The 26,604-nt window shown below is 37.9% G+C and overlaps 1 protein-coding gene across 5 annotated transcripts in view; it reads right to left on the reverse strand.

Annotated features, from left to right (window-relative positions):
• FARSB (phenylalanyl-tRNA synthetase subunit beta) overlaps positions 1–26,604 on the reverse strand; it is a 68,731-nt gene that overhangs the window by 12,031 nt on the left and 30,096 nt on the right. For all 5 annotated transcript variants that reach the window (XM_036857626.1, XM_036857627.1, XM_036857629.1 and 2 more), the window contains 2 exons: positions 23,116–23,233; positions 10,554–10,709 (listed from right to left, as the gene is read on the reverse strand). In XM_036857626.1, the coding sequence (XP_036713521.1) occupies positions 10,554–10,709; positions 23,116–23,233 (274 nt within the window). The remainder of the gene's footprint in view (positions 1–10,553; positions 10,710–23,115; positions 23,234–26,604) is intronic.

Below are 26,604 nucleotides of genomic sequence, written 5' to 3' on the forward strand. Positions count from 1 at the left end.
CAACGTTCCTGACCCACGACCCACCAGGGCCAGCAGGTGCTCAGAGGTATTTCCAGGAGGGGGATGGGTTGCCCACGTCACCCAAGTGACTACTGGCATTTATTTCTCAAGCAGGTGGAGATGAGGCCACAGCTACTGAACACTAATGTAAAGCAAAATAATCCATCAAGATCAAAACCACACCTGGGACCTCAATGCAGTCAGATGGTGGGCCTATCATTTATAGAAAAGCAGCAGGAATGCTTTAAATGAATGTCAATCTGTGGGATTCCTGCAATGTTGTAATATATTGAAGACTGTCTCTCTAAAGGCAGCATAATGGGGAGGGAAGAAATGTGCTGGCAGATGAAAGAAACTCCAGAGAAGACAGATACCAAATGGATGTTCGATTAAGGTTCTGCCTCCCCACTGCCCCAAAGTCCATAGTAAAATATGCATTTCTAATTTTTAAACAAAGCAGACTGTGAATTAATATAATATTTTAAAAAATCAGTGCAAGCATTAGTTATTTAAGGCTTCTACAGTCTTGCCTGATAAAAAGAAATACTGGGAATATGTTGGTCAAAATGTACTTTATTTTGTAGAATATTTTCTAAGTACAAAAAGAACTGAAGATAAAGCTTAAACTGTTTCTAACAATGTTATTAGCAATAATATTGATATTTTGAAACAAAGATGGATAAATAGGTAATAACGTAAATTCATTAGGAACCAAGATTTTCAATGTAAAGAAAAAGAGCTACTATAAAGACAAACATATTAAGTAAAAATCCTCTAATCCTGAACATAAATTGGAACTATCCATATGAACTCAAGGCTTTTCTTTTAAAAAAAAACCATTTTTTTAAAAAAGGTTTTCTTCTGCATACTAAAAAGTCCTAGAAACAATGACTCGCTCAGTAGCAATGAGCAACCTTAGCACCTAGATTGTGATCTAAATTTGACTTCCCACTACAAGGAACCAGGGCCACTTGGCAATATAGCTGATTCCAGGTCTGAGGCAGAAACAATATAAGATGAGCCCAGAAATATATTTCCTATATTATCACCCACATCCAAAAAAGCATCACCATATACAACTATTTTCTCCCTTTCATTTTAGTAAGAACCTCCCTACCAATAAAAGCTTCTCAAGACTTAAAAAGTCTTCTCCTTCCCTTCCAGAATAATCCAGCCCTAAAGGGGCTGAGGAAGGAAGAAATCCTCTCACTCAAGTGTGGGCACTGGGTGTCAGAGCTAAAGGGGGCAGGGAGGGCATCCACAGGTGGGAGGGGAACAGCCCCAAGAGGGCAGTCAGAGACTGAGAGTGAGTGATGAGCAGGGCAGACACGCAGGGGACAAGATGGAGTTTAGTTACCAACAGGAGCAATGAGCAAGTAAGTGAATAAAGTATGAATCATGGGAACCAGGTTTCTCACTGTTGGAGAAGTGAGGTACAAATACAGAAGGCGAGAAAACTGGAATGAACCCTAAGGTGCTGGACTGGAATGGAGGTATTGCTGTGGGCTTACGGTCTTTAAAATACGTATAGATATAGGAGTAAGTTAGTATATGTATGTGTCTGTGTGCAACTAGAACCCTACATCTTGACTTTTAGACACCATTCCCCACTAAAAGGAACCAGGGTGGAGAAATGGGACAATGGAAAGATCAAGATAAGCCTTGAATATCTTCTTGTGCCCAAAGCAAGAGAGTGCTAATAATAATAAAGAATAGTAGGAACATGCTAAAAGGATACAGAAGCCAGCTTGAAGGGACTCCCACTGGCCAAAGTGAGGACAATGTGAGAATCAGAATAAATAATGGATTAAAATACACTGAATAAAACAGGAAATAATGAATCCATACTGAGATAGATAAATAGGAGGACTGATTAGGAACGGAGCATTTACATAATTTCAAAGTTCCTCCCCACAAAATGTTTATTGATGATAATGGAGAAAGGAATAACTTGACAGTAAAGAAGCCTAGTAGATACTAGTTTGATCAGGTGATTAAAGTGAACATTATCAGCTATAAGTGGAAACTGGGTGCCACTGATAGGATGCATTGAGAAGAGAGCGTTACTTCTGCAACATTCCTCCAAAGTTGCCTAACTTGAATCTAGACAACCCCAAATTGAGGGACACACTACAAAATAACTGGCCTATAATCTCCAAAAGTGTCAGGGTCATGAAAGTCAAGGAGAGACTATTCTAGAACTCTCCAGAAGGAGGCTAATGAGACATGACAGCTAAAGGCAACAAGTGATTCTTTGATATAAAGGATAACTGATAGAACTTGCCCAGGGTATAAGGATTAGATGGGGTTAACATTAACGTGAATAATATATTCCTGGTTTTGATGATTATATTTTGGTTATGTAGGACAATGTCCTTGTTTGTAAGAAATACACGCTAATGTATTAAGGGGTACAGGTTGGCAATTTACTCTCAAACAGTTCAGGAAAAGTTTTTTGTCCTGCACCTGTTTTAATAAGCTTGTAACTGTTTCAAAATTTTAAAAAGTTAATAAAATGGGGTTTACATTATATGAGTTTCTTCCATCAATTCTCAAAAAAAAGGGGGGGGGCTAAAAATTATTGCCCTCGTCCTACACCTTGAAAGAAAAGGAAATACTAAATGTGAATACATCAAGGGGAAAAGCACATTTTGCAGATAGGAGCACTTATTTATCAACCCTACCTACAGATGTATTCAATATGTGTACCTCTTTTTCTCTCCACCCATCCATCCTTTTAATCCTTCTGGATTAAAGCTGAATTGACTGCTTAGAGGGTTAATACTTAGTGTACCAGAACACATCATTCTCTAGGAATTCAGAGGAGAGTGGTCGCTGCAGCACACCAGTGTACCAAAACCAGGGTGCTGCCAACGTGTAAAGCTGCTCCTCCCTGAGGAAAGCCAAACTTACATATGTAAGATCAGAATTGAGTAGTGCATTCAGACAATAACACAAAGCTACAGTAAACAAAACAGCATGGTGCTGGCACAAAAACAGACATATGGATCAATGGAACAGCACAGAGACCCCAGAAATAAACTCACACACCTACAGTCAATTAATCTTTAAGAAAGGAGGCAAAAACATACAATGGAGAAAAGACAGTCTCTTCAATAAGTGACGCTGAGAAAACTGGACAGCTATGTTAAAAGAATTAAATTAGAACATTCTCTAACACCACATACAAAAATAAACTCAAAATGGATTAAAGACCTAAATGTAAGACTAGATACTATAAAATTCCTAGAGGAAAACATAGGCAGAACACTCTTTGACATAAATCCCAGCAATATTTTTTGGATCCATCTCCTAGAGTAATGGAAACAAAAGCAAAAATAAACAAATGGGACCTAATCGAACTTAGAAGCTTTTGCACAGCAAAGGAAACCATAGACAAAATGAAAAGACAACCTACGGACTGGGAGAAAATATTTGCAAACAATGTGACTGACAAGGGATTAATTTCCAATATGTACAAAAAGCTCATGCAACTCAATAACAAAAACAAAAAAATGAATAACCCAAACAATAAATGGGCAGAAGACCTAAATAGACACTTCTCCAAAGAAGACATACAGATGGCCAACAGGCACATGAAAAGATGCTCAACATTGCTAATTAGCAGAGAAATGCAAATCAAAACTACAATGAGGTATCACCTCACACCGGTCAGAATGGCCATCATCAAAAAGTCTACAAATAATTAATGTTGGAGAAGGTGTGGAGAAAAGGGAACCCTCCTACACTGTTATACTGTGGGAATATAAATTGGTGCAGCCACTATGGAAAACAGTATGGAGGTTTCTTAAAAAACTAAAAATAGAATTACCACATAATTCAGCAATCCCACTCCTAGGCATATATCCAGAAAAGACGAAAGCTCTAATTCGAAAAGATACATGCACCCCAATGTTCACAGCAGCACTATTTACAATAGCCAAGACATGGAAGCAACCTACATGTCCCTCAACAGATGAATGGATAAAGAAGATGTGACATATAAATTCAGTGGAATAATACTCAGCCATAAAAAGAATGAAATAATGCCATCTGCAGCAACATGGACGGACCTAGAGAATATCACACTAAGTAAAGTAAGTCAGACAGAAAAAGACAAATATTATATATCACTTACATGTGGAATCTAAAAAATAGTACAAATGAACTTATTTACAAAACAGAAACAGACTCACAGACATAGAAAACAAACTTATGGTTACCAAAGGGGAAGGGGGTGGGGATAAATTGGGAGTATGGGATTAAGAGATGCACGCTACCATATATAAAATAGATAAACAACAAGGATTAACTGTATAGCACAGGGAACTATATTCAGTATCTTGTAATAAACTATAATGGAAGAGAATCAGGGGAAAAAAAACCTGAGCAGTACAAATCACCCTAAAAATCCTCTCAACTTTCAGGATTTGGGTCCTTGAAACTGGAAATGAATTTCTTTCGCATCTCTTTTTATTTGGGCCATAGCCTTTTCTGTAGAACAGTGGAAGCCAAGGTCTAGTTTGGAAGCAGGAAAAAAAGGAGTACAAGGTGTTAAATAAAAATACCTTTCTCTCTCTCTCTCTTTTGCCCAGCACATACAGTTAAATTGAAACAACTCCAAAGTACGCATTAAGTCACAGCATGCATTCTCAAAGGGGAATGAAAACTGGTTCTTGGTTGGGGAGAGGGGGGTATGAAAAAAATCTTATATTACAGTGGTTTGGAGCCCTCCAAAGATGAACCCTACTTAACAAAACTGTACTCCTTAGTATTCAGTTCGTCTCACTGGGTTGTCTTGGGCTTTACAGGAGCAGCACTGACATGGAAAACATAGCAAATGTACGCAAGATCAGCGCTCCACGACTATGGCGACAGATAGCTCTGATCCAGTGACTGCAAGACTTTGTTTCAAGTGCTCAATTGCAAGGTCATGTTGAGAGATGACCTGCATGTGCCAGGAATCACCATTGGCTGCCTTGTGGACTCTGTTCATGTGTGCTCTTGAGAGCTTCCCTGGGTAGTTCAGGCTTTGAGAATTAAATAAAAACAGTTTCTAATTTAAAAAGTTATTATTCAACACATCATTAACTACATCAAGTGCTGGAAAGAAAAAACATCAGCAATATCTGACTACCAGCTAATTAAAAGTTATATTCTCTTATCAAGGAAAAGTTAAATTCACTAAAAATGACTTTTTAAGAAATTAATTTTTCAATTGTTTTACTTTTGCTGGAAAAGTGGGTTTTGAATGATTTCTAAAAATTTTTGGTTACAGTTATATATTTAAATTAATTGCCAATTGGCATATATAGTTTGATGCACTACAATTTATATAAGTATGTAACATTAAAACCTATGCAGCAGATACAAAGTTAAATGTTAGTAGTTTTTTGATTTAACTCTCTCTCTCTTTTTTTTTTTTTTTTTTTCTGTCTGCACCGATAGGCTTGTAGGATCTCAGTTCCTCGACCAGGGACTGAACTTGGGCCACAGCAGTGAAAGCCTGGAATCCTAACCACTAGGCCACCAGAACTCCCTAATTTAACTCTTAACTTAAAAATGTTTACTTATTCTTAACCCTGAATTGAATTTTAAAAATAAGGTTTATACTTTTTATGTATAAAGCAAAGCTATACATATAGTACATAATAAATATGCAGTATACCAGTGGTATTAACATTTTATGGAGGGACAATTAGGAAAAAAATCTAAAAGGTTCCTTAAGGGAGAGATAATAAAAAGAAGTTGAGAAACACTGTGTTACAAGACCTATCAGATGGGAAAGTGAGCTGACCAAGTCATTCAAGTGGGACCTGCTGTGGAACACGCACTCCAACACTGAGTACTGAAATGTCAGGTGGGTACCAAGGCACACCAAAAGCACGAGGTGGTGAGCATGAGTGGAGAGAACTTTGCCTCATACATATAAGAGAGAGTGAGGCAAGGAAGTAAAACACACTCAAGAACAATACAGGGCTACGTGAATCACGATAACTGCTGAGGCTTTAACGGGCACTGTGGACCCATGTCATCCCGCTGTTCTGACGTGTGGTGATCACTGCAGACGTGTTTAATATTGCTCTTAATAAAGCCTTCAAAGAAGGTAACAAAAACTGTAGTACTTGAAAGCTTGCCTCAAACACCGAAAAAAACCAGAGAATCAGAGGATTAAGGACATTTTTTACACAGAGTAATAAGGTCAAAAGCTTAAAAACTTCCAAACCTTTTTTCTTTTAAACGTGGTGCCTTAACAGAGTAATGTCTTTGCTGATGGTAACTAAAAATGTGGAGACACTATACAGATCCCCCTTTTTTCCAGCCTAGACTTTTGTGTAAATCAGACCATAAATGGGAACACCTTTACTCCAGCAAGCTGTTCAATACATATTCTTCTCATATATTTCCAAGCTCATGTTACACTAAAAACCAGTATGAAGGCCAGGGAGACATCACAATTTCACCCATACTTTTTAGCATCTGAAATCTTTCACAGGTGTCCTGAAAGAGGAAAAAGGTCATGACCTACAGGTTAAGTCAATGATCATTAGGTGATGCTGTAACAGAAGGTATCTAAATAACCTCTGTGGGTACATATGGTGCAGGATTAAATGTGCCTATTACTTACAAGATTATTTTTCATTTCACAAAATGAATTCTGAGCAGCATGAAAATTAGAATTGTCAAAACTCAAAGTACTAAAACTTCTGTTTTTCCATCAGGAATCTTGTCTCAGGTTAAACTGACATTTTCCATAGATTTGTGAATAAACAAAACTGAAATAGTAACAAATTCAAGGGGAAAAAATACACACTCAAGTCAATGCAGCCAATCGCACACAAAGCCTACTACCTTCCCTAAGAAATTATTTTCGCCACTGATTTGACCAGGAACCACATAACTGTTCTAAACACAAAAATGCTGTGAATTTTCCTTGCCCAGAAGTGGTTTTGAAAAGGATAAATGCATTTTAACATAATTTAGTTTGCAACAAACCACAAAAACAAAGGGGAAGAAGTCTGAAAAAAAGCGTGTACATATGCTGTAATGATCCGATCAAATGCCACTAAAACATGAGTTGTTCCAAGCGCTCAAAATGCTCTACAGTCTGTTAAAAAGTTAAACATTCTTCTACTCAACGACTGCCCTTATTCTATCAGCAGTTCGGCATTCTACCTCACCTTGTGTTCCTAATTGCAGGGGCGCTCAGCAAATAAAAACTCTGTGAGACTAAGTGACCATGGCTTCTAATTGCGGCTGCACTCACAGGACTTGGGAGTGCTTCTCAGAGATCCACGGGCTGCAGAGGACTGCTGTCTGCATGAGAAGCCAGGTTACACAACTCCCTGAGATCAATGTGATGATCAATGAAATGAGTTTCCAGACTTCTCTCACAGTGGACAGGGCCAAGTTTCTCAAGAGGGAATCAAGTTCTGTTCCACTCTCTACCACCAAACAAAGCAGCACAAAAGGAAGTCAGTGGTGTTCATTAGAAAGGACAGAGAGAGATTAGGTATATCTACCAATGGACTGACATTAGCAAGACTCTCTGGTGAACAGACTTAGCTCAATTATAATGGCAAAGCCACCAGGGACTTTTAATTATTAAAAGGTAAACCATATGCCAGAGTAATAGAAGACAACTCAGTAATCAAGAATGGCAGGAAACGGTAGCTCTTAATCTGTTTCTTCTTGACTTTTTTGATACTCTGAAGACCTTTTCTTGAAACAGAAAAAGCCTTATGCAAAATAACAATAAATCTGAGGAAATGATGTAGCTAAACACGCCCCAGCAACCAAATTCCTGTGTAGAGATTTACTTAGGAGATATATATATATATATATACATATTAAATTTTAGATGAAGAACTTATACCAACTTTACTGCTGACTTATTTTGACAAGCCACTCCTTTAGGTCTTGGTTTCTTTAACCATTTAAAAAAAAGGTAATCATATTTGTCATTACATAATCAAAATAGATAATCAAAATATAATATAACATTACAATATTCTATTATGAGAGCCAAAGTAAATTCAACAGGAAACACAAGATGGCCTCTATCCTCATACAAAATCCAACACCAGTAACAATCTGGCCTAAAAAACTGAACATAAAGATCTACAACCACATCGTAAGTGGTTACAGTTTATGAATGTATTTTCTAATTTGAAAACACACACACCCACCCACACCCACACACACACCCACACACTCCAAGCCAAAATGATAGACATCTACATATTAGGGAAATTAAGTACTAAGTATTATGTTGTTTTGGTGCTAAAATATAAAAGGATTAAATTTATAATATCATAGGTCTAGAATGATGAAAATAGAACTTAAAAAAAAGATCAACACATGTGAGCTGTATCATAAAAGGTTCCGAGTGGCATAAAAGGTTCCAAGTGGAACTTTTCCAAATGCTGAATGCTGTAGCTTCTACCTTCATAAAGTTTCTTAAATCAGTCTTCTCCTTGGTATAGCCTTGGCCAACATTCAAAGTCAAGTCCTTATTCTCACTATAACACCTTTCAACCATTCTCTTCCCCTCTACTCTCCATGCCGCCCAACCTACATACTGCTGCCAGATTAATCCCTTCAAAGTACAGATCTAATCACATCACTCACTTAAGGAAAAGAAAAAAAAGCAGCAGCAGCTTCAATATTTTCCAGCTAATTAGCTACAATTCCTTATTCTAGCACTCAGGACTCTAAATGTAGTCCCAAGCTTCTTCCTCACCCTGTAGTCAAACCAAACTGCAGGAGGCTATGTTTCCCATCATTTTTGCCTTTGCTCTGGTAGTTTGCCTTGCTTCCCCTGTCTCCCACCTATTCCTTCGAAGGCCTATGTCACTTTCCAGAAAGTCACTAACGCTTTCCCATATGCTCTTAAGAAACCACACCATCTCGCTCTTTGGAAACTTCAAGGCACTCGCCTTACCAGCTTCTTGTGAAAGCTGGTATGCAGTGGTCATTCCCCCTGTAGGTTCCTTGACAGCAGGATCTGTGTCCTGCTTATTCTGTCTTCTTGAAGCCTGTCTCATGAAAGGGGAACTTAGAGGCTTCTGAGAAATATGTCTAAGGAACTTATTGAGGCAGGAGAGTCATTATATTAAGACACTGGTTTATGGTTTAGAGAAGCATCATTAATATAAAAGTTATATATAAAAGTATCATATCCACAACAAATTATGCTCCAATTTACCATTTCAGCTCTCTGCAACCTTTCAAATAAGAAAAAAAATTATATCTCATATATATGGCATAATCTGTTTCAGGAAACAGATTTTTATTCAGCTAATCTCTATATGAAGTAAAATTTCTGAGAAAAGACTCTGTATAGAAGGTTAAAAAAAATGTGTCACATCAGCTTTCAGGTTGCCATTAACTTGGATGACCAGATCTTAAAGCAGAAATTCTAGAAGAGTCAACTGGTGAATGAGTAATGTAAAGCCACTATAAAGATAGGCAACTTGGTCTTGTGGAAGGAACACTGCGAGGCAGGCGCCCTGGGTTCCCCATGTGTGACCCAGCCCAACTCACTTAACTTGCCTATCCTTGGCTCCTTCACTTGTCAAATCAAGGAACTGGACTTGATGAACTCTAAGACCCAGTTCCAACACTCTAAAATTCTATAAGCATCACACATATCTTCACTGAATGATTACTAATGAGAGATGTGGTAGAAAACGATAACTCCCTGCAATATTTAATCTTTCAATTTTATTAAAAAAAAAGATAACTCCACAAAGCTTCAACCTAAAAAGGCCATATATTTAGGGTTATTGCATTTTCAAAGAAGTTTCCAAATTAAAAAAAAAAAAATTGAAACAAACAACAATAAAAAAACCATCTCTGAGGACTAAGAAAAATAAAACTAGGGGAAAACAAAACTATGTCCCCCCAAACCTCACACCACTACAAGTACTGCTAAATAACACTTTTAAAAAAGTGAACGTTCCAATAGAAATTTAAGATGCCAAATAAAGTTATAAAATTGTCAGGTAAACAGTGGAAATAAAGTGGTAAAATGTTTCTTTGAAGTTGTTTCTGGATCTCTTGTCTAATACTGATTCAAGCTATAGGGGTATGAAAAGCAAAAATTTCAGAATTCCTCAGACAACAAGAAACTAGCATTTTAGGGGTATATATACAATTTAGTTAGCCTAACTTCCAATGTCTCTCTTTTTTCTCCTTTTGCCTTAAAGGCTTCAGGCAGGAGGCTCTGAGCACAAGTCATGAGTTTTGGTTCTCTCAGCTTCCAGTTTGGATTGTGGGTTGGCCACGGCTAGATGTTGCCAGTAACTAGGGGCTACCAGCACTCAGCTGGGACAAAAGTATACTGTGTGGCACTACAAGAGCTCTGAAAAGCATCTTCTCAAAATGCTGGAGGGAAAAAGGATATTTCTAGAAAATACTGACAATTAATTGATATGAAGCTCTATCTCTCACCTCCCCCCTAAATCAAAACCAAAAAGACTTTATCACAAATAGGGCTTCGCCTCTTCATTATGGGATCATTGACTCTAGACTCAGCTGATCTGTCTCACCTTCTGATGCTTTGATCACATATCCTCCCTTCTTTTCGCCAGGAGGCACATCAAGTAGCTGCATGATTCTGTCCAGAAGCCCATGGATTATCTCAAACCCAGGATTCTTGTTGTAATAAACAGCACAGAGATGCCTGTAGTTTCTTGCACCTACATCTGAAAAAAATAAAAGAATTGGTCACAAGGCTACACTGACCATCACTTAAGAAGCTGATTTACCCCAAAACATAAACTCAAGCAAAATCAACAAAAAAGGAAACCAATTAGAAAACACAGAACCAATCAACCTCAGAAAGACAAGATAAGATGGTTTTTCAATCATTAAATTCCCTGAGGTGTTTTTACTTGGGGGAGATGTGGAAAACCCTCAGTGCTGGCCCAGGAACAGTAAGGCTTCATTGTGGTACGAATTGGTAAAGAATTTAGCAACATTTTTCAGAGCCTTAAAATTTCATACTCTTTTATTCACAATACTATCCAAAAGAAATAATTCTAAATACAAAAATGGATTCATGTAGAAAGATATTACTTCTACATAAAGCATTATTTCCAATAGTGATAATTAGAAACAACCCAAATCGGGAAATGGCTACATAAACTACAGCACAGTCACTCAGCAGAATACTACGCAGCTAAAAGGCATCTTTATGAAGATTTATCATAATAGAGCTAGAATACTTACAATAGTAAACAAAAGAAGGAGGCCACAAAGTTCAAAAAGAGTCACAACTAAATTATATTATCTAAAGAATATACACAGGCTGGACAACTATGAAGCAAAGAAGGGAATGACTATCACAAAAGTTAGGATAGTGATTGCTCTAGGTAAAGGGAAGGTAGTTTTGATGGGGAAGGGTCTTAACTTGGATGGTTACACTAGTGTTTGCTTTATAATCTTTTTAAACTGTGTATGTCATATATACACAACACAATTAAAACACGAAAAAAAAAGCAATTTATGAAGAATCACAGCTATGTAAATATAACCACGAGCCAAAAAACTCCATGCACAGGAAAAAGAATGTAAAGAAATATACCTGAATGTTAATAGAGGTTCTGTTTGGGCAGGAATATTTTTTTTTCCCATTTTTCCTTGATTAGTATATTTTTTCTACTTTGAAAATCAGGACAAACTTACACAATGTAATATTTTTTTTTTAAATAATTGCAATAATCCAAGTGAACTCTAACGGGTGACCAGATAAACTGGTTCACCCATACAATGGAATACTACTCAGCAATAAGGGAGACTTGATAACTTAGATGAATCTCAAGGACATGAAGCTGAAAGAAGCCAGTCTTAAAAGGCAATGTAAGTGGACAAAATGAGTCCATTTATATGACATTCTGGAAAAAGCAAAACTATACCAACAGAGAACAAGATAGTGGTCACCCGGGGTTAGATGTGGGGGAAAAAATGTGACAACGTGGGGACATGTGGGTTTTGGGGGTGACAGAACGGTTCTGTATCCGTAGTGATGGTTACAAAAATTTAAAACTCATTTTTTTTAAACATCTTTATTGGAGTATAATTGCTTTACAATGTTGTTAGTTTCTGCTGTATAATAAAGTGAATCAGCTATACATATACATATATCCCCATATCTCCTCCCTCTTGTGTCGCCCTCCCACCCTCCCTATCCCACCCCTCTACGTGGTCAAAAAGCACTGAGCTGATCTCCCTGTGCTATGCGGTTGCTTCCCACTAGCTATCTATTATACATTTGGTAGTGGATATATGTCCATGCCACTCTCTCACTTCGTCCCAGCTTACCCTTCCCCCTCCCCGTGTCCTCAAGTCCATTCTCTACGTCTGCATCTTTATTCCTGTCCTGCCCCTAGGTTAGTCAGATCCTTTTTTTTTTTTTTTTGAGATTCCATATATATGTGTTAGCATACGGTATTTGTTTTTCTCTTTCTGACTTACTTCACTCTGTGTGACAGACGCTAGGTCCATCCGCCTCACTACAAATAACTCAATTTCGTTCCTTTTTATGGCTGAGTAATATTCCATTGTATATATGTCCCACATCTTCGTTAACCATTCATCTGTCGATGGACACTTAGGTTGCTTCCATGTCCTGGCTATTGTAAATAGTGCTGCAATGAACATTTTGGTACATGACTCTTTTTTGAATTATGGTTTTCTCAGGGTATATGCCCAGTAGTGGGATTGCTGGGTCGTACGGTAGTTCTATTTTTAGTAAAACTCATTTTTAAAGAAAGAAATGCATAGCATACAAAGACAGACTCAAATTCAGTGGAGATCATTTAACTTTTTAACAGGTAGATACACTTGTGGCCCTTTAATAAATTCTGGAGGAGACCACTGCTCTACACAAACAGTGAATGAATGTTGGCTTCGTTTTGCCTTTCAAATCAGGAAAAGAGAAAGAACAAACTAATGTCTATCTGGGAGAACAAACTGAAAATAAAAAGCTGCTTCACATTAGCATGTATTGAGCAAAAGTTCTTCCACAGACTTATTCCCGTACCATAATTTGCACAAAATATAGAATGTCTTTTGCCTTCCAGATATCCAAATAAACAAATGAGTATTTTAAAACACTGTACTTTACTGCTAGTAATATAAAAGTTGGCCAATAAATAGGGTAAAAGGAAAGGGAAACTTAGTATCCCGAACTTAGTATCTTTCTATCAGCCTATCTGTCATCTTAATTCTCAAGATAATCATGTGAGCTAGGTTTTATTGTACCTATAAAGTGGATAGGGAAAATAAGATGGGGAAACAAAAGTTCAGAAAGGTTTTGCCCAAAGTCAAGCTAACTGCCTGGAGCTAACTGTAATTAATCACACAGCTAATTAGTTACAAAACCAGGATTTGACCAGCACTGTCTAACTCTAAAATCCATGCCCTCTCTACTATACAGTAGAAATCTCTAAATCTCTAAAGGATTTAGATGAAATCTCTAAATCTCTAAAGGATTTAGATGAAAATAAACAATATAAGGGCAAGCTTATGTATGAATATATTCTTAATATAGTCAAAGATGTGCATTCTTGAAATGTTTTTGATATGATACACAGATGTTTTCATTTTCAAAAGTTTTCATATTTAAGAATTGTAGTCAAGCAACTGAAATAAATTATTTTTAGAAGTCAGTTAACTGAACTTTCTAGCCTTCAACAGTATTGTAACTCATGGGAAGTACATTCTGAGTTAAACTTTGGACTGAACATACATAGAGAAATAACTGTTCTTGCCATGTAACATTTCTTAGCACCCACTATGCTCAAAGCACTCCACTCTTAGGTATCCCTAGAGGGTAGAGGTCAAAGCCAGCATAGGGCCTGCACAGACTAAACCCTCAACAATTATTTTCTGAATAAATGAACAAAGCCTGGAAAGGAAGCTAAGCATACACAAAAAAAATCATTAAACGAGGCCAGGACAAGACAGTGGCCACATTCTAAGTCAGCACAAGAGCCAGCTGGTGTCGGAAAGTGAGTACTGTGCCACTGCCGCTCTCCATCATTTCCATGTGCAAGAATAAAGTAATCTGGTACCTAAAAGCTATAATCGGAGGTGTCGGAATAAAGATTAATATTAAAACCAGGCAGGCATTGAACGTCACTAAATCAACCACGTGCATTAACTAAAATGAGGGGCCTGATTGCTCCGTAGGAGCGCGTGCGCACACACGCGCACACACACACACACACTCACTCACTCACACTCCTCTCCCCCTCCTCTCCCTCTCCCTCCCTGCTCAACCCCTCTCCCCACCCCCCTTCCCTTGAAGGGAAAAAAATGAAATGAAACAAAACTAATTTATCCCTTTCATATTACGGAGTTGCTCCTGGGTATCTCTGCCATGTGGTACCCATTTGTTGGTGTCACATGCTTTCACTTTAACACACAGACACGTATTGAAACCACTTTGTAGTCCCATTTGTGCTGTGAGAGAAGGGTCCAACAGTAATGCCATCATTCAGAGAGCTTAGCAACACAGACTGGAAGCTCTATTTTGGTAACCTTTGCCTTGGAATACTTCTGTCCTGATCTCCAAATTATGTAAAACTTGCCTTTCTGATAAGAGGAGCAACATCTGGTTTAAAGACTTAGAATTAAAAAAAAAATAATTAAGTGATTTTGACGATCAGAATAATGAAGTTACAATAAAAAATACAGGACTTAAAAAAAATTATACTCCATTCAAGAAAGGTTTCAGGATGTTTACAGCACATGCATATACAATAATGAGCTATATATTTTTAAACTCAATTTTGCAGTATTTTAAGGAAAGGCCACTGACTTTTAGGGCTTTATACTAAACCCACCATAAGAATTAGATTAAATATATTATTTAGGTGCCCCCTCCCAGCTCCCACCACTGATTGGCTGGTTTTTCACATCTCTCCCAAGTGCTACCATTCCCTCTAGACTTGCTTCCTCACATCTTGCTAAGACATTCCCTCTGAATTAGCTGGATTGAATTAAAAGAAAAAATAACCACATACTCAGTTCCACCCAGAATTTCTCCTTGGAGAAACTGCTAGGCATAATAAAATTCCCACTTCCTAGTATTTTGCACTGAGAGACCATATTACATCACAGGAAGTTCACTGACTGCATGCCGCAAAATAAGAACTATTTAAATTTCATGCCAAAACTAGGGTTTGTTGGAAATGCCTCAGTTCTTTATAACTCAGTTAACAGACCTCTTGTGTCATGCCATCAAACAATTCTGCTTTTTAAATAGGCCTGCCAAGTATGTCAGCCTAAATTACCAGTGTCTTTCACAGACTTCAAAGTACTGCCCGGAGAGGCTGATGTAAACCACCCAGAGAAGGGGTGGCTGGCTACAATTCTGGAAGCTGAAAGAACATGCCAAATGATTTTATAAAAGAAGAAAAAAGGAAAAAAAGTGATATGTGATGTCCCTTAGTAAATGACTATCACATACAACTCAAATTTTTTGAACAGCCTAGTGTAGATTCTCTCTCACCAAAGTACCAATGATTAAAAGCAAATTAGGGGTGTTAGACAATGTTATCGTAGTGGCACAGAATGCAAAAGGATAAGAGTCTTCAAGAGAAGCTTTCCATCTCTATTCTCACATTCACCGAGAAGCCCAAATGAAGATGCTAGGAGAGGGTTTCCCTGGGGCGCAGTGGTTAAGAATCTGCCTGCCAATGCAGGGGACACCGGTTCGACCCCTGGTCCAGGAAGATCCCACATGCCGCAGAGCAACTAAGCCCATGTGCCACAACTACTGAGCCTGCGCTCTAGAGCCCAAGAGCCACAACTACTGAGCCTGCATGCCACACCTACTGAAGCCCATGTGCCTAGAGCCTGTGCTCCACAACAACAGAAGCCACTGCAATGAGAAGCCCGCAGACTGCAACAAAGAATAGCCCCCGCTCGCCGCAACTAGAGAAAAGCCTGCATGCAGCAAAAAAGACCCAACACAGCCAAAAATAAAATAAATAAAATAAAATAAATAAATTTTAAAAAAGAAAAAAAAAGATGCTAGGAGAAAGCCTACTGGGGAAACAACAGAGCTCCCAGGGCAATTGGTGGCTGATACTGAGCTTGAGAATAATAGCCTGGCCAAGCTCAGAAAAGGAAACAAATCACCTTGATTTTTAGTCTATTCCATCTAACAAATTTCTTTAATATTGGTACCCATGAGACTAGTATAGCTAATATTACAAATTTTACTTATCTTCAGAAGAAATTCAGAGTAGGCCCAATGATTCACAAAAGCTATGAGAATCCTGTCAAGACACAGACCTTAAAAAATTAGATCTAATATGGGAGAACAGGAACCTTTACACACTCTTGGTAGGTGTGCAAATTTGTAAAAAATCCTTTTTAGAAGAGAATTTGACAAGGTAGCAAACATTTAATATGCATACCAATGGACTGACCAATTCAATTTCTAAAAACACATATTTGTATAAGGGTACAAGGATATTCATTACAATAGACATATTTTAGCAAAAACCTGGTAACAATCTAAACAGTCGTCATAATAGTTTGAGTCAATAAATTACAGTATATCCATATAATGAGATACTATGCAGCCATTAAAAAGAATGAGGTGGACAGAATGTGTTCATAGGAAAAAAGTACAGGACAGAAAAAGCATAATCCTATTTGTATAAACACTAAAAAGAATTTACCTGTATCTGTGGCTATATATAGAAATGTGAAACATACATTCTATGCATATGCATAGAATGTCTGGCAACTAATTCTAAGAGTAGGATTTGGGAGAAGTTGGATATGTGTATATTTTTTTTAATGTGAAAACAACAGAATTACTCTTAATACATATTTGTGAAAGTTCTTAAAGATATTACAAATACATTTTCAATTTTAAAAACAAACATAATAAAACCTAAGAACAATTTTCCTTAAAACACTTCTATATTATGGCACTGAGGTAAAGACTTTTCTTTTTTTAAATAATGCTGAAAGCCAAGAAACAAATGTGAGGAAAAATCTATGACCTTCTCAATGCATGAAGGAAAAAGTTACATCCTTGTGGGTTGGCTTTTATTTCGTTAACATAAACCTGGAATGGATTTTTATCTATTAAAAAAATACGATATTCAATGCATGACAGAGCACATTATACTCATGTTAGCAGATCTTAACTATGCGAACCAAACGTACTAAAATAACTTTCTACATTAAAAATGATGGTATTCACACAGTTAAGATGCCATCACATATGCGAATGATGCTACTTCAAATACTGTTAATGTCAATGTTCCTTACACCCATATTTTTTGGATTATTAATTGGAAATTCTACATGCCAAAAATATGAAGTAGTAAAATTAAACTAATCTAGACTGATGACATAAGCTCTCTTCAGAAAGCCACATTCCACATGTGGATGTGAGATAATCTTCCACTATTTAATGGCTGCAGAATTAATGGACAATTTCTCAGAGCTGAAGTATTTTACAAGCTCATAATGAAAATGCTTTCATTGAGCTTTATATCAAGCAAAGAATTATACCAAAAACTACAAAGACTGGATCCCTAGAGTTTAGCAGGTTACAAAATAAGACTGATACATGAAAGGTACAAACCGACAGCAAACAGAAGGAACAAACCAAATCATAAAAGAACAGTGAATTAGCTCTGTTCTATGTGGCCATGGTGGTCCCAGGAGGAGAAAAGAACAAGAATTTTAAATATACTAAAGTTAAAAAAAATTAACTTTAAATTTAAAAGTTTAAAAAAAATTCTAGATTTCCATATCCAAACTAGGCAAGGTAAGAAGTAGATCTTTCAGATTTAGAAAAGCTTCAGGGAGAATGAGAAATTTTAGCAACTATTTAAGCAGCAATTTGGGGGACAGAGGAAAGGTGGCTTGTTCCAGGGCTGAAGCAACGCTCTGGAGACGCAGGAACGACCTGAGCAATACAATAATTATTAAAACCCAGCAGTTTTAAAATTATTAAAATGCAGTAGTTAAAACTAAAGGGCAGTATGATTATCGGGGTTCTCTACCGATAAATGTCAAACTGACAACTGGATGACTGTATCATGCTAAATTTAAAACACCCTATATACTTGCTTTACGAAACCAAAGTACATCTTCCTTCTTAGGCTATCATTCCTTTTAAACTTAGACTCAACCCCATGATGCATTTTCTCCTGCCACTTTTGTGAGCTTTTAGGCATCCTGGCAGTTTCAGTGACCACTGTGGAATAAACTGTGATGGCAGAATTCAATCTGCGTTTAATAAAAAGCCAGAATGCTGGACTTTGCAAAATATAGTTGCATTTCTGGGCATGAAGATTAGAAATTCACAACTGCTCCTCTGAAGTAATTTTTTTACTATTTTGTTGATAGTTTCTCCTCCACACTGAAAAGACAAACATAACAACTGAAACCAACCAGTTACTCACACAGCAGCCCGATCTGACAGCTTCAGTACAGCCTCTACTGGACTTCCCTGCTATAATAAAGCTGAAAATTTACCCCACAGCAGAGTCTGCATTCAACTTCTCGTTCCAAAGACACTGCCACTCTGCCCAACAAAAGCGATAAATCAGCTTAGTCCCTCGAGTCATGACTAATTTTTTAAAATGTTGCAGCAACTTCAGATCTCACAATTCAATAAATGCAGTGACTGGCTCAGCCTCTAAGAACAGGACTGTGTCTGACTCAGAGTGGAAATTCTCATACTTGAGGAGGAGGGTGCCTGAGTCCCTCACCGGGCAGCCTGACAGCCTCACGACATGGATGGCCAGTCAGAAAGTCCACATTAGCATAAGAAACTGTCCGATAAGGTCAAGCACAAAAACACGAGCTAGTAGACTTTCGTCTACTCTTACAGGAACGCAGGTCAGACAGAATTTGTGGAAGGCATATTGAAATCCAGTAGAGATTCCTCTTCCATTTCCACTTTGGAAGATACACTTGCCTACACAAAACCGTGAGGCTGAGAGTGTTGGCTTTTCCTTAATGTTATGAAACAAGTTAGTGGCAGCTGTCACTCCCCTCTCTGTGCTATCAGGGCACCTTGTACACTCCCTTGGCAACCTTTTCTCTCATGTTCCAAGCAGCCCCTGGCAATGAAAAGGAACTAAAAGATACTTTCTCCCAGTACAACAAATGAGACTGTCTTGCCATACATCTCCACCCCTTTTAAACCAGCAGTTTGAGTACTGCCCTCACTAGTGAAAATTTGGGACATTTTCATAGTCCCTAGAAAACTGCTCTGTCATTTCACTTTTGATGGTCTAGATTTTTTTTTTTCTTCAAAATTGTTTAATTATTTAGGAGGAAATGGCTACTGTAAATCCAACAGAAAAATGGTTCCTGGTGTGAGAGACGGTAAAAACATATACGCTCAATTCACTGAAAAGAAGTGGGTGATGAATTGCTCAAAAAACATTCCTGGACTTCCCTGGTGGCGCAATGGTTAAGAATCCGCCTGCCAATGCAGGGGACACGGGTTCGAGCCCTGGTCCGGGAAGATCCCACATGCCACAGAGCAACTAAGCCCGTGCACCACAACTACTGAGCCTGCGTGCCACAACTACTGAAGTCTGTGAGCCTAGATCCCCATGCTCCGCAACAAGAGAAGCCACCACAATGAGAAGCCCACGCACCACAACGAAGAGTAGCCCCCACTCGCCGCAACTAGAGAAAGCCCACGCACAGCAACGAAGACCCAATGCAGCCAAAATAAAAAATGAATAAATAAAAATTAAAAAAAAAAAAAAACCCCAACATTCCTACTTTCTTAAGTAAATTCCTACATTAGTACGTTTTGGTTTTCTTTTCCTAAAAAAAAAAAAAAAAAATAGTGCACAACAGAAGAAAAACCAATTAAGTTCAAAGTTAGGATAAAAATGAGCCCCAAGTGCCTTAGCAAGGTGATATTAACCCTTTAATGGCCAGCAAAGGTTTTCAATTCATTCTCAAAGAAAATTTCCAGAGACCAAGAAGCTATGTATTGGGCCTTAGGGATTGCTAATACCCTGACAGTCAGAGCAAACACCAAACGGCGCTTATTACGTGGCTGGAACTTTTCAAAATACATTTAATTTTTACAAGTCTACTGAAATAAGTGCTATCATTATTCCCATTGCACAGATGAGGAAACTGAGGCACCAAGAAATTAAATAAATTGTCCAAAGTTAAGCAGCTGGGAAGTGGCAGAACCATGACTCAAACGCAGGCGCCCTGGCTGCAGAGCCGCTCATGGAACCGCGGTGCTGGGCTGCCTCTCCTGCAGAGCCCTCTCTGTGCACCAGATGACAGGCGGGGAGACCGCAGGTCCATCCTTAGAATAATCCATCAGGAAAGCTTCTTCTGTTACGAAATAAAGTCCAGGCCCACCTAAACAGGAAACACACTCCACATAAACTAAAGCAAACCTATGTTTTCAAGATGGTAGACTTACTGGGTGCATCTACCTCCTCTTATTCCTCAAATCCCACTGATAGGACAGAAAACTGTAAAGAAAAACAATAAACCATGACGGTGTAAGACAACAGGCAAAAGTAATTATCAGTTAAAAATGGATTGATGTGGAAAACAGAGCAGAATAATCACAAGTAAGATCAGGTATAAAAGAGGTTTGCTACAGAGATAAGAACTACTCTTCCTGATGAAACAAAGTGTAGCAGAAAGACAAATCTTTGAATTAAAAAGTATATGGATGGGGTTTCTGGAACTATCACCAGGGTGATCTGTTAAATGACGGCCTAAAGCACTTGTATTTAAGAACAGCTCTCTTTCAACCTCCAAGCATGGGCCTTCCCAAGAAACACAGAGAAAAAGAAAACCAGCAAAGGCACCTCTACCCAGGACTGCAATACATTAAAGTGGTGTTCCATGCCTACAGCGAAACCCTCCCTGTGGCAACTCTGGGGACGGCAGCTCACTCCTCACCCTCACCGTCCGGGCTCTGAGCTGCCTGCTTGTGAGCGTGCCCAGCCCTGCAGGGAGCCTCTGCCACTAGGGAAGAGTCCTGTTGCTGAAACAGTATTACAGAACTTTTGAGGAAATCTCGAGTAATTAATCTAATCCTATATTTAGAAATATGAAAGGATCACCAAGGATCAAAACAACATAAAACTCAAAGAACTAGGATGAAAGGTAACAAGTCAAAGTTAATAGAAAAAACTGACATAGGAATTACAACAAATTCTCAGTTATCTATACCAATGGATGATTTGAGGCATAAGAACCCTCAAAACTATATGCAGCTGGCACTGAAAATGTTTTCTGATTTCTATTACAGATTTATCATCCAAGGAAAATTCTACACAGAACTTTTATTCTCTAAGGATCTAATAAGCACTGAGACCAAAATTCTGGCCCTAGCTCTAAGTCCCTTATTTTACACAGCCTTGAGCAAATTACCACTTTTCTGTCTTAATTTTCCAGTATATTAAATGGGGACAATATTTTGTCCGATTTGCCTCAAAGAGATGTTTTAACAATCAAAAAAGAAAAAGTACCTTAAAAAATTTTGGGGGAGGAAAGCAAAAAGCACCATACAAATGCAAGGTGACACTGTTAACTGAAGACAGGCTGCATACTGGGAGCAGATGGAATCTAGCCTAGGCTGAAAGGTTTGCAATGGACAGTCCACAGGGCACCTTTATAGAATCTATTTCCTAAGACAGGCCGATTTACAGTCAATAGTTCTTGGCTACTTTCTAGTCATTAGAATGACGCCATGTTGTCCTCTTCAGGAGAAACTGAGGAAAAGGCCCCCTCTTTTGTCAACGGATTCAAAAGAACACATTCTGAATTCTGCAGAGTCTGGAGTAAGACTGAATAAATACTGCTAGGACTTCAACTGTTAAATCCAGGGAATCAAAGAAACACTGCCAGTAATTTAGTCATTTGAGGGCACTGCTCACCAAGAGATACCACATATGCAGCTCGAACAGTCAGTCGGACTTATATATAAGTTGAAGACATGGAGAAGTTTGAACGAGACAGGCTTTCTTGGCAATCAGGTTTAAGGACTTACTAAATACATAATATATTTATTAAGTAACAGCTACATTCCAAATATTAGACGAAGCAACTTGCTGTACTAACAAGTCCAGACCATCCTCAAAAGAAGCAAAAACTGGTAAAACACATTTACAATCACTGGTACAACAGTAGTATGAACAATCATTGTTAAACTAGAATAGTAAGATATCAAGTACGTCAAAATGATATGCATATAAATCACATGACATAAGAAAAAAAGAAATACTCCACAGTGCTTTTCAAGTTGAGGTTTTAATAGGGCTCTTCATAAATATTATTAAATTCTCTGTTAAAATTTGCTTTCTAGGGCTTCCCTGGTGGCGCAGTGGTTGAGAATCTGCCTGCTAATGCAGGGGACACAGGTTCGAGCCCTGGTCTGGGAAGATCACACATGCCGCCGGGCAACTAGGCCTGTGAGCCACAACCACTGAGCCTGCACGTCTGGAGCCTGTGCTCCGCAACAAGAGAGGCCATGATAGTGAGAGGCCCGCGCACCGCGATGAAGAGTGGCCCCCGCTCGCCGCAACTAGAGGAAGCACTAGCACAGAAACGAAGACCCAACACAGCCAAAAATAAATAAATAAATAAATAATAATTAAAGGTGCTAATAATTAAAAAAAAAAAAAAATTTGCTTTCTATTAAAAGTAAGAGATATTGCAATCAAATATCTGGCCCTTGCTTGGATTGATTCACATAAATCAGTCATGAAAATTAAACTTATGAAATAATTGGGAAAATTCAAACACTAGCTGGATATTTGATGATAAGATATAATAATGGCATTGGATTATTAAAAAAAATAGTGGTAGCCCTTACCTTTCATAAATACAAACTAAAGTGTTTGTTAATAAAATGATGTGATGTCTAAGATTTATACTAAACGAATACAAGGAAGTGGGTTGGACTATAGATGAAAGAAGTCTGGCCATGTGTGAGTTGATAACTCTTGAAGGTGGGTGCTGGAATCACAGGAGTAATTACATTATTTCCTCTATTTTTATATACAGTTGAAGTTTTCATAATAAAAAATGCTTTAAGTATACAAATCAAAGGTGACTCATTCTTACCTCTGCTAGAATCTTGTATTACAATGTCAGAGATTTCAAACAGTTTCAGAGGAAGGGGCATCTTCCGATTCGCAGCTATGGTCTTTAGGAGGCCAGGAAGAAGGGTAGTGCGTGCCACCTACAGGAGAAGACATGAAATTGCACTGACCAAATAGGAACCAGACATACTTGGTTAATCCATGGCCTCACAGGAAGACACTTTTGGAAAATGCAATGCCTAAATATCCAAGTCATTTTTAATTTTTAATTCCAGTACTTCATATCCTGTTTCATTTCACAAAGTAATTGAAGTAAATTACAAGAAATACAAATATTTAAACAGTTTTAACATGAATTAACCAAATTTTTAAAAACTAGGACCAGGGAAAAAATGTAAATGCAGTTAAAATACCAGGACAATGAGAAAAACAGAACACAAATATGTAGGCACTAAAAAACCACATAGCTGCTATGGGCAGGATGTGACTACAGTTTTCAGCTTAGTAGCCAAAACAAATAGGAAAACGTCTAGTTATTTCATTCTTAATATTCATAAGAAATACAAATACACATTCCAATTCTTAAAAAAAAAAAAAAAAAAAAAAGGCAAAACTTCCCCTGCTTTTTTGTCTGTGAAATAAATTTCTCATTCTAAGCTGTATGAGATATGTTAGCTTTCAACACATCATGTTACCAGAAGGGTTTTATGAGCGACGGTATTACATCTGCAGTCAGACTCCAACACCATTATCTTTTGCCCAGACTCTGCATGAGCTTCCTAGGATAATTTCTCTGTTTCTACTTTGCCACCTTATGATCTATTATTCTCCCCACACATGTGACCCTTTAAGACCTAAATCAGATCATGGAACGCTCCTGCTCAAAAACGTCCAACGGACTTCCATCAGATTTTGAATAAAACCCATGCGCTACATGGGGCTTTATGTGAATCTGGCCCTAGCCCCCTCTCCAACCCCGACGCCTGCTGTTCCCCCTGGCTTACTGCACGTGCTCCAGCCACACACCGCCATCAGGATCCCATCCCAGGCCTCCACACGTGCTCTTTCCTCTGCCTCATACATTCTTCCTCTAGATTCGTATGTAGCTATCTTACTTCCTTCAGGTCTCTGCTCAAAGGTCTACATGGTCCTACATGGGCCTGCCCTGCCCACCCTGGCTAAAACAGCAGCCCCTCTTAGATCCTGCATATGTAACAAGGACTTGCTAGATTGTGTTGAGGAAAGAAGAGAACACAGGGACTTCCCTGGTGGCGCAGTGGATAAGACTCCATGCTCCCAATGCAGGGGGCCCGGGTTCAATCCCTGGTCAGGGAACTAGATCTCACATGCATACCACAACTAAGGAGCCCGGGAGCCACAACTAAGGAGCCCATGTGCTGCAACTAAGAAGCCTGCCTGCCGCAACTAAGACCCAGCGCAACCAAATAAATAAATAAATATTAAAAAAAAAAAAAAGAAGAGAACACCTTTCCTACTATATTCACTCTACCAGAAAGCTGCTATTAGCCTTCAACTCAGTGTTTTCTGAAATATGGGTCACTTTCCCAACCAGAGAGAAAGTGCCCAAACCATTCACAGAACAAAACTACAATGTTAAAGAAAGCTTAACTTATTAGAATAGAAACAAGCCACTTTTGTAGATGACTTTTTTAGGTTTTTTTTCACTTTATTTTATAGATAAGATTTATTTCTTTAAAAACTCACAGCAACACAAAAAATTAAACCTGAATCAGATCAAGCTCCTAGATCTAACTCCAATTTACTGAAAATATAGGGGACCACAGGAATATAGTCAGCAAAATCCTAAATGTGAGAACCCTACAGGATAAGTGACCCAGTTTCTTCCACAAAGTGAAAGGGGGAGGGGGAGAGAGGGAAAGAGATGAATGAATGGAGGAGCAACCTGTGGATTAAAAGAGACTTAAGAAGCACATCAATCAACTTTAATGTATGAACCTCATTTGAACCCCAAATCAAATAAACTATTTAAAAAAAGACACCTGAGAAAATTTGAACAATAATTGGATATTTGAGGATATTAAGGAATACTATTGCTAATTTAGGGGGATATGGTAATTTTCTGTAGTTGTGTTTACAATAATTATAGTAAAATTTTACATACTTCAGTAAATAACATTTCTCTTATTTCATCCATTCTCTAGTATAACTACTACCAGAAAATAGCCCAAAGTTAAGAATTATGCAAAAGAAAGAATAAGCTGAGACAATAAATTGAGATACAAGACCATGAACAACTTACACTTATTTTAACCATAAATAAATATAAACCTGTTAGCCACATTGGTAATGGTAGGACGTTATCTGTTCATAAAGGAGGAGTAAAATAGAGAATCTGTCAAATCTAAAAGACAGACTCTCATCTCTTATGTATTTAATGCAGGAATATTGAATCTTACGTGTGCTGAGCCACAGCTATTTAGAGTGACATTTAATGTGTTTCTGATTTGTTTTCCTTCCACTAGTATAAAATAGATACGATGTAAACCCTAAAGAACATAACATTACCACATTGTAAGAAATCTATCAAGCTTGAGAAGTAAAACTGGGAGAAAAAGAAATACTGGAAAAAACTCAAATAAAAATCCATTAAGGTTTACTGAAAAATTTCTCTATCCAAATGAATTTGAACATCTCTTATTAAAGAGAACACTTCACACGTCTTAGAAAAGCTAGTGGGCATCAGAAATCAAAATATAAAAATTATCACAATCCTTCTAAACTAGCATAAAGATTCTTCAAAGTTCTGACACTGAATATGGAGAAAGAATTTATGTATTTGATGCATATTATTAGCAATTAGCTCTTTAGTCTAGCTCTAATCTGCCACATTAGTACGTAGCTCTATACATTAAATCTAACTTTAAAAAATCTAAATATTAACATTTTTAGAACTTTTAGAATTTTTAGAACTAATCCAGACACTACTTTTACAAAAGTGAAAACCAAGATCCAAAGAAACTATCTCAAATCAGAGTTCATGTATTATTTTATCATTAACTTTCTGAAAAGCATGTCCTTCCAATTCTAAGATTCCCCTTGATTCTAGAAGACATGATCTTCTCTAAAGCCTGTTTAAAAAAACACTGAAATGCATATACAAGGAAAATAGAATGAGCTTATTAGTATGAAAGAGATAAGACGATTCAAAGTCATTAATAAGCAAAGATATTATAACTCTGAAATGCTCTCTTTTGATAGTTAAGGTCCGAATCTATCATGTAAATCACTTAACGTTTACTATTTTTTTTTAAAATTTATTTATTTATTTATTTTTTGGCTGTGTTGGGTCTTCGGTTCGTGCGAGGGCTTTCTCCAGTTGCGGCAAGTGGGGGCCACTCTTCATCGCGGTGCGGGGACCGCTCTTCATCGCGGTGCGCGGGCCTCTCACCATCGCGGCCCCTCCCGCTGCGGGGCACAGGCTCCAGACGCGCAGGCTCAGTAATTGTGGCTCACGGGCCCAGCCGCTCCG

The sequence above is a fragment of the Balaenoptera musculus genome, chromosome 7, assembly GCF_009873245.2.
Source record: "Balaenoptera musculus isolate JJ_BM4_2016_0621 chromosome 7, mBalMus1.pri.v3, whole genome shotgun sequence".
In the NCBI taxonomy this organism is placed as follows: Eukaryota; Metazoa; Chordata; class Mammalia; order Artiodactyla; family Balaenopteridae; genus Balaenoptera; species Balaenoptera musculus.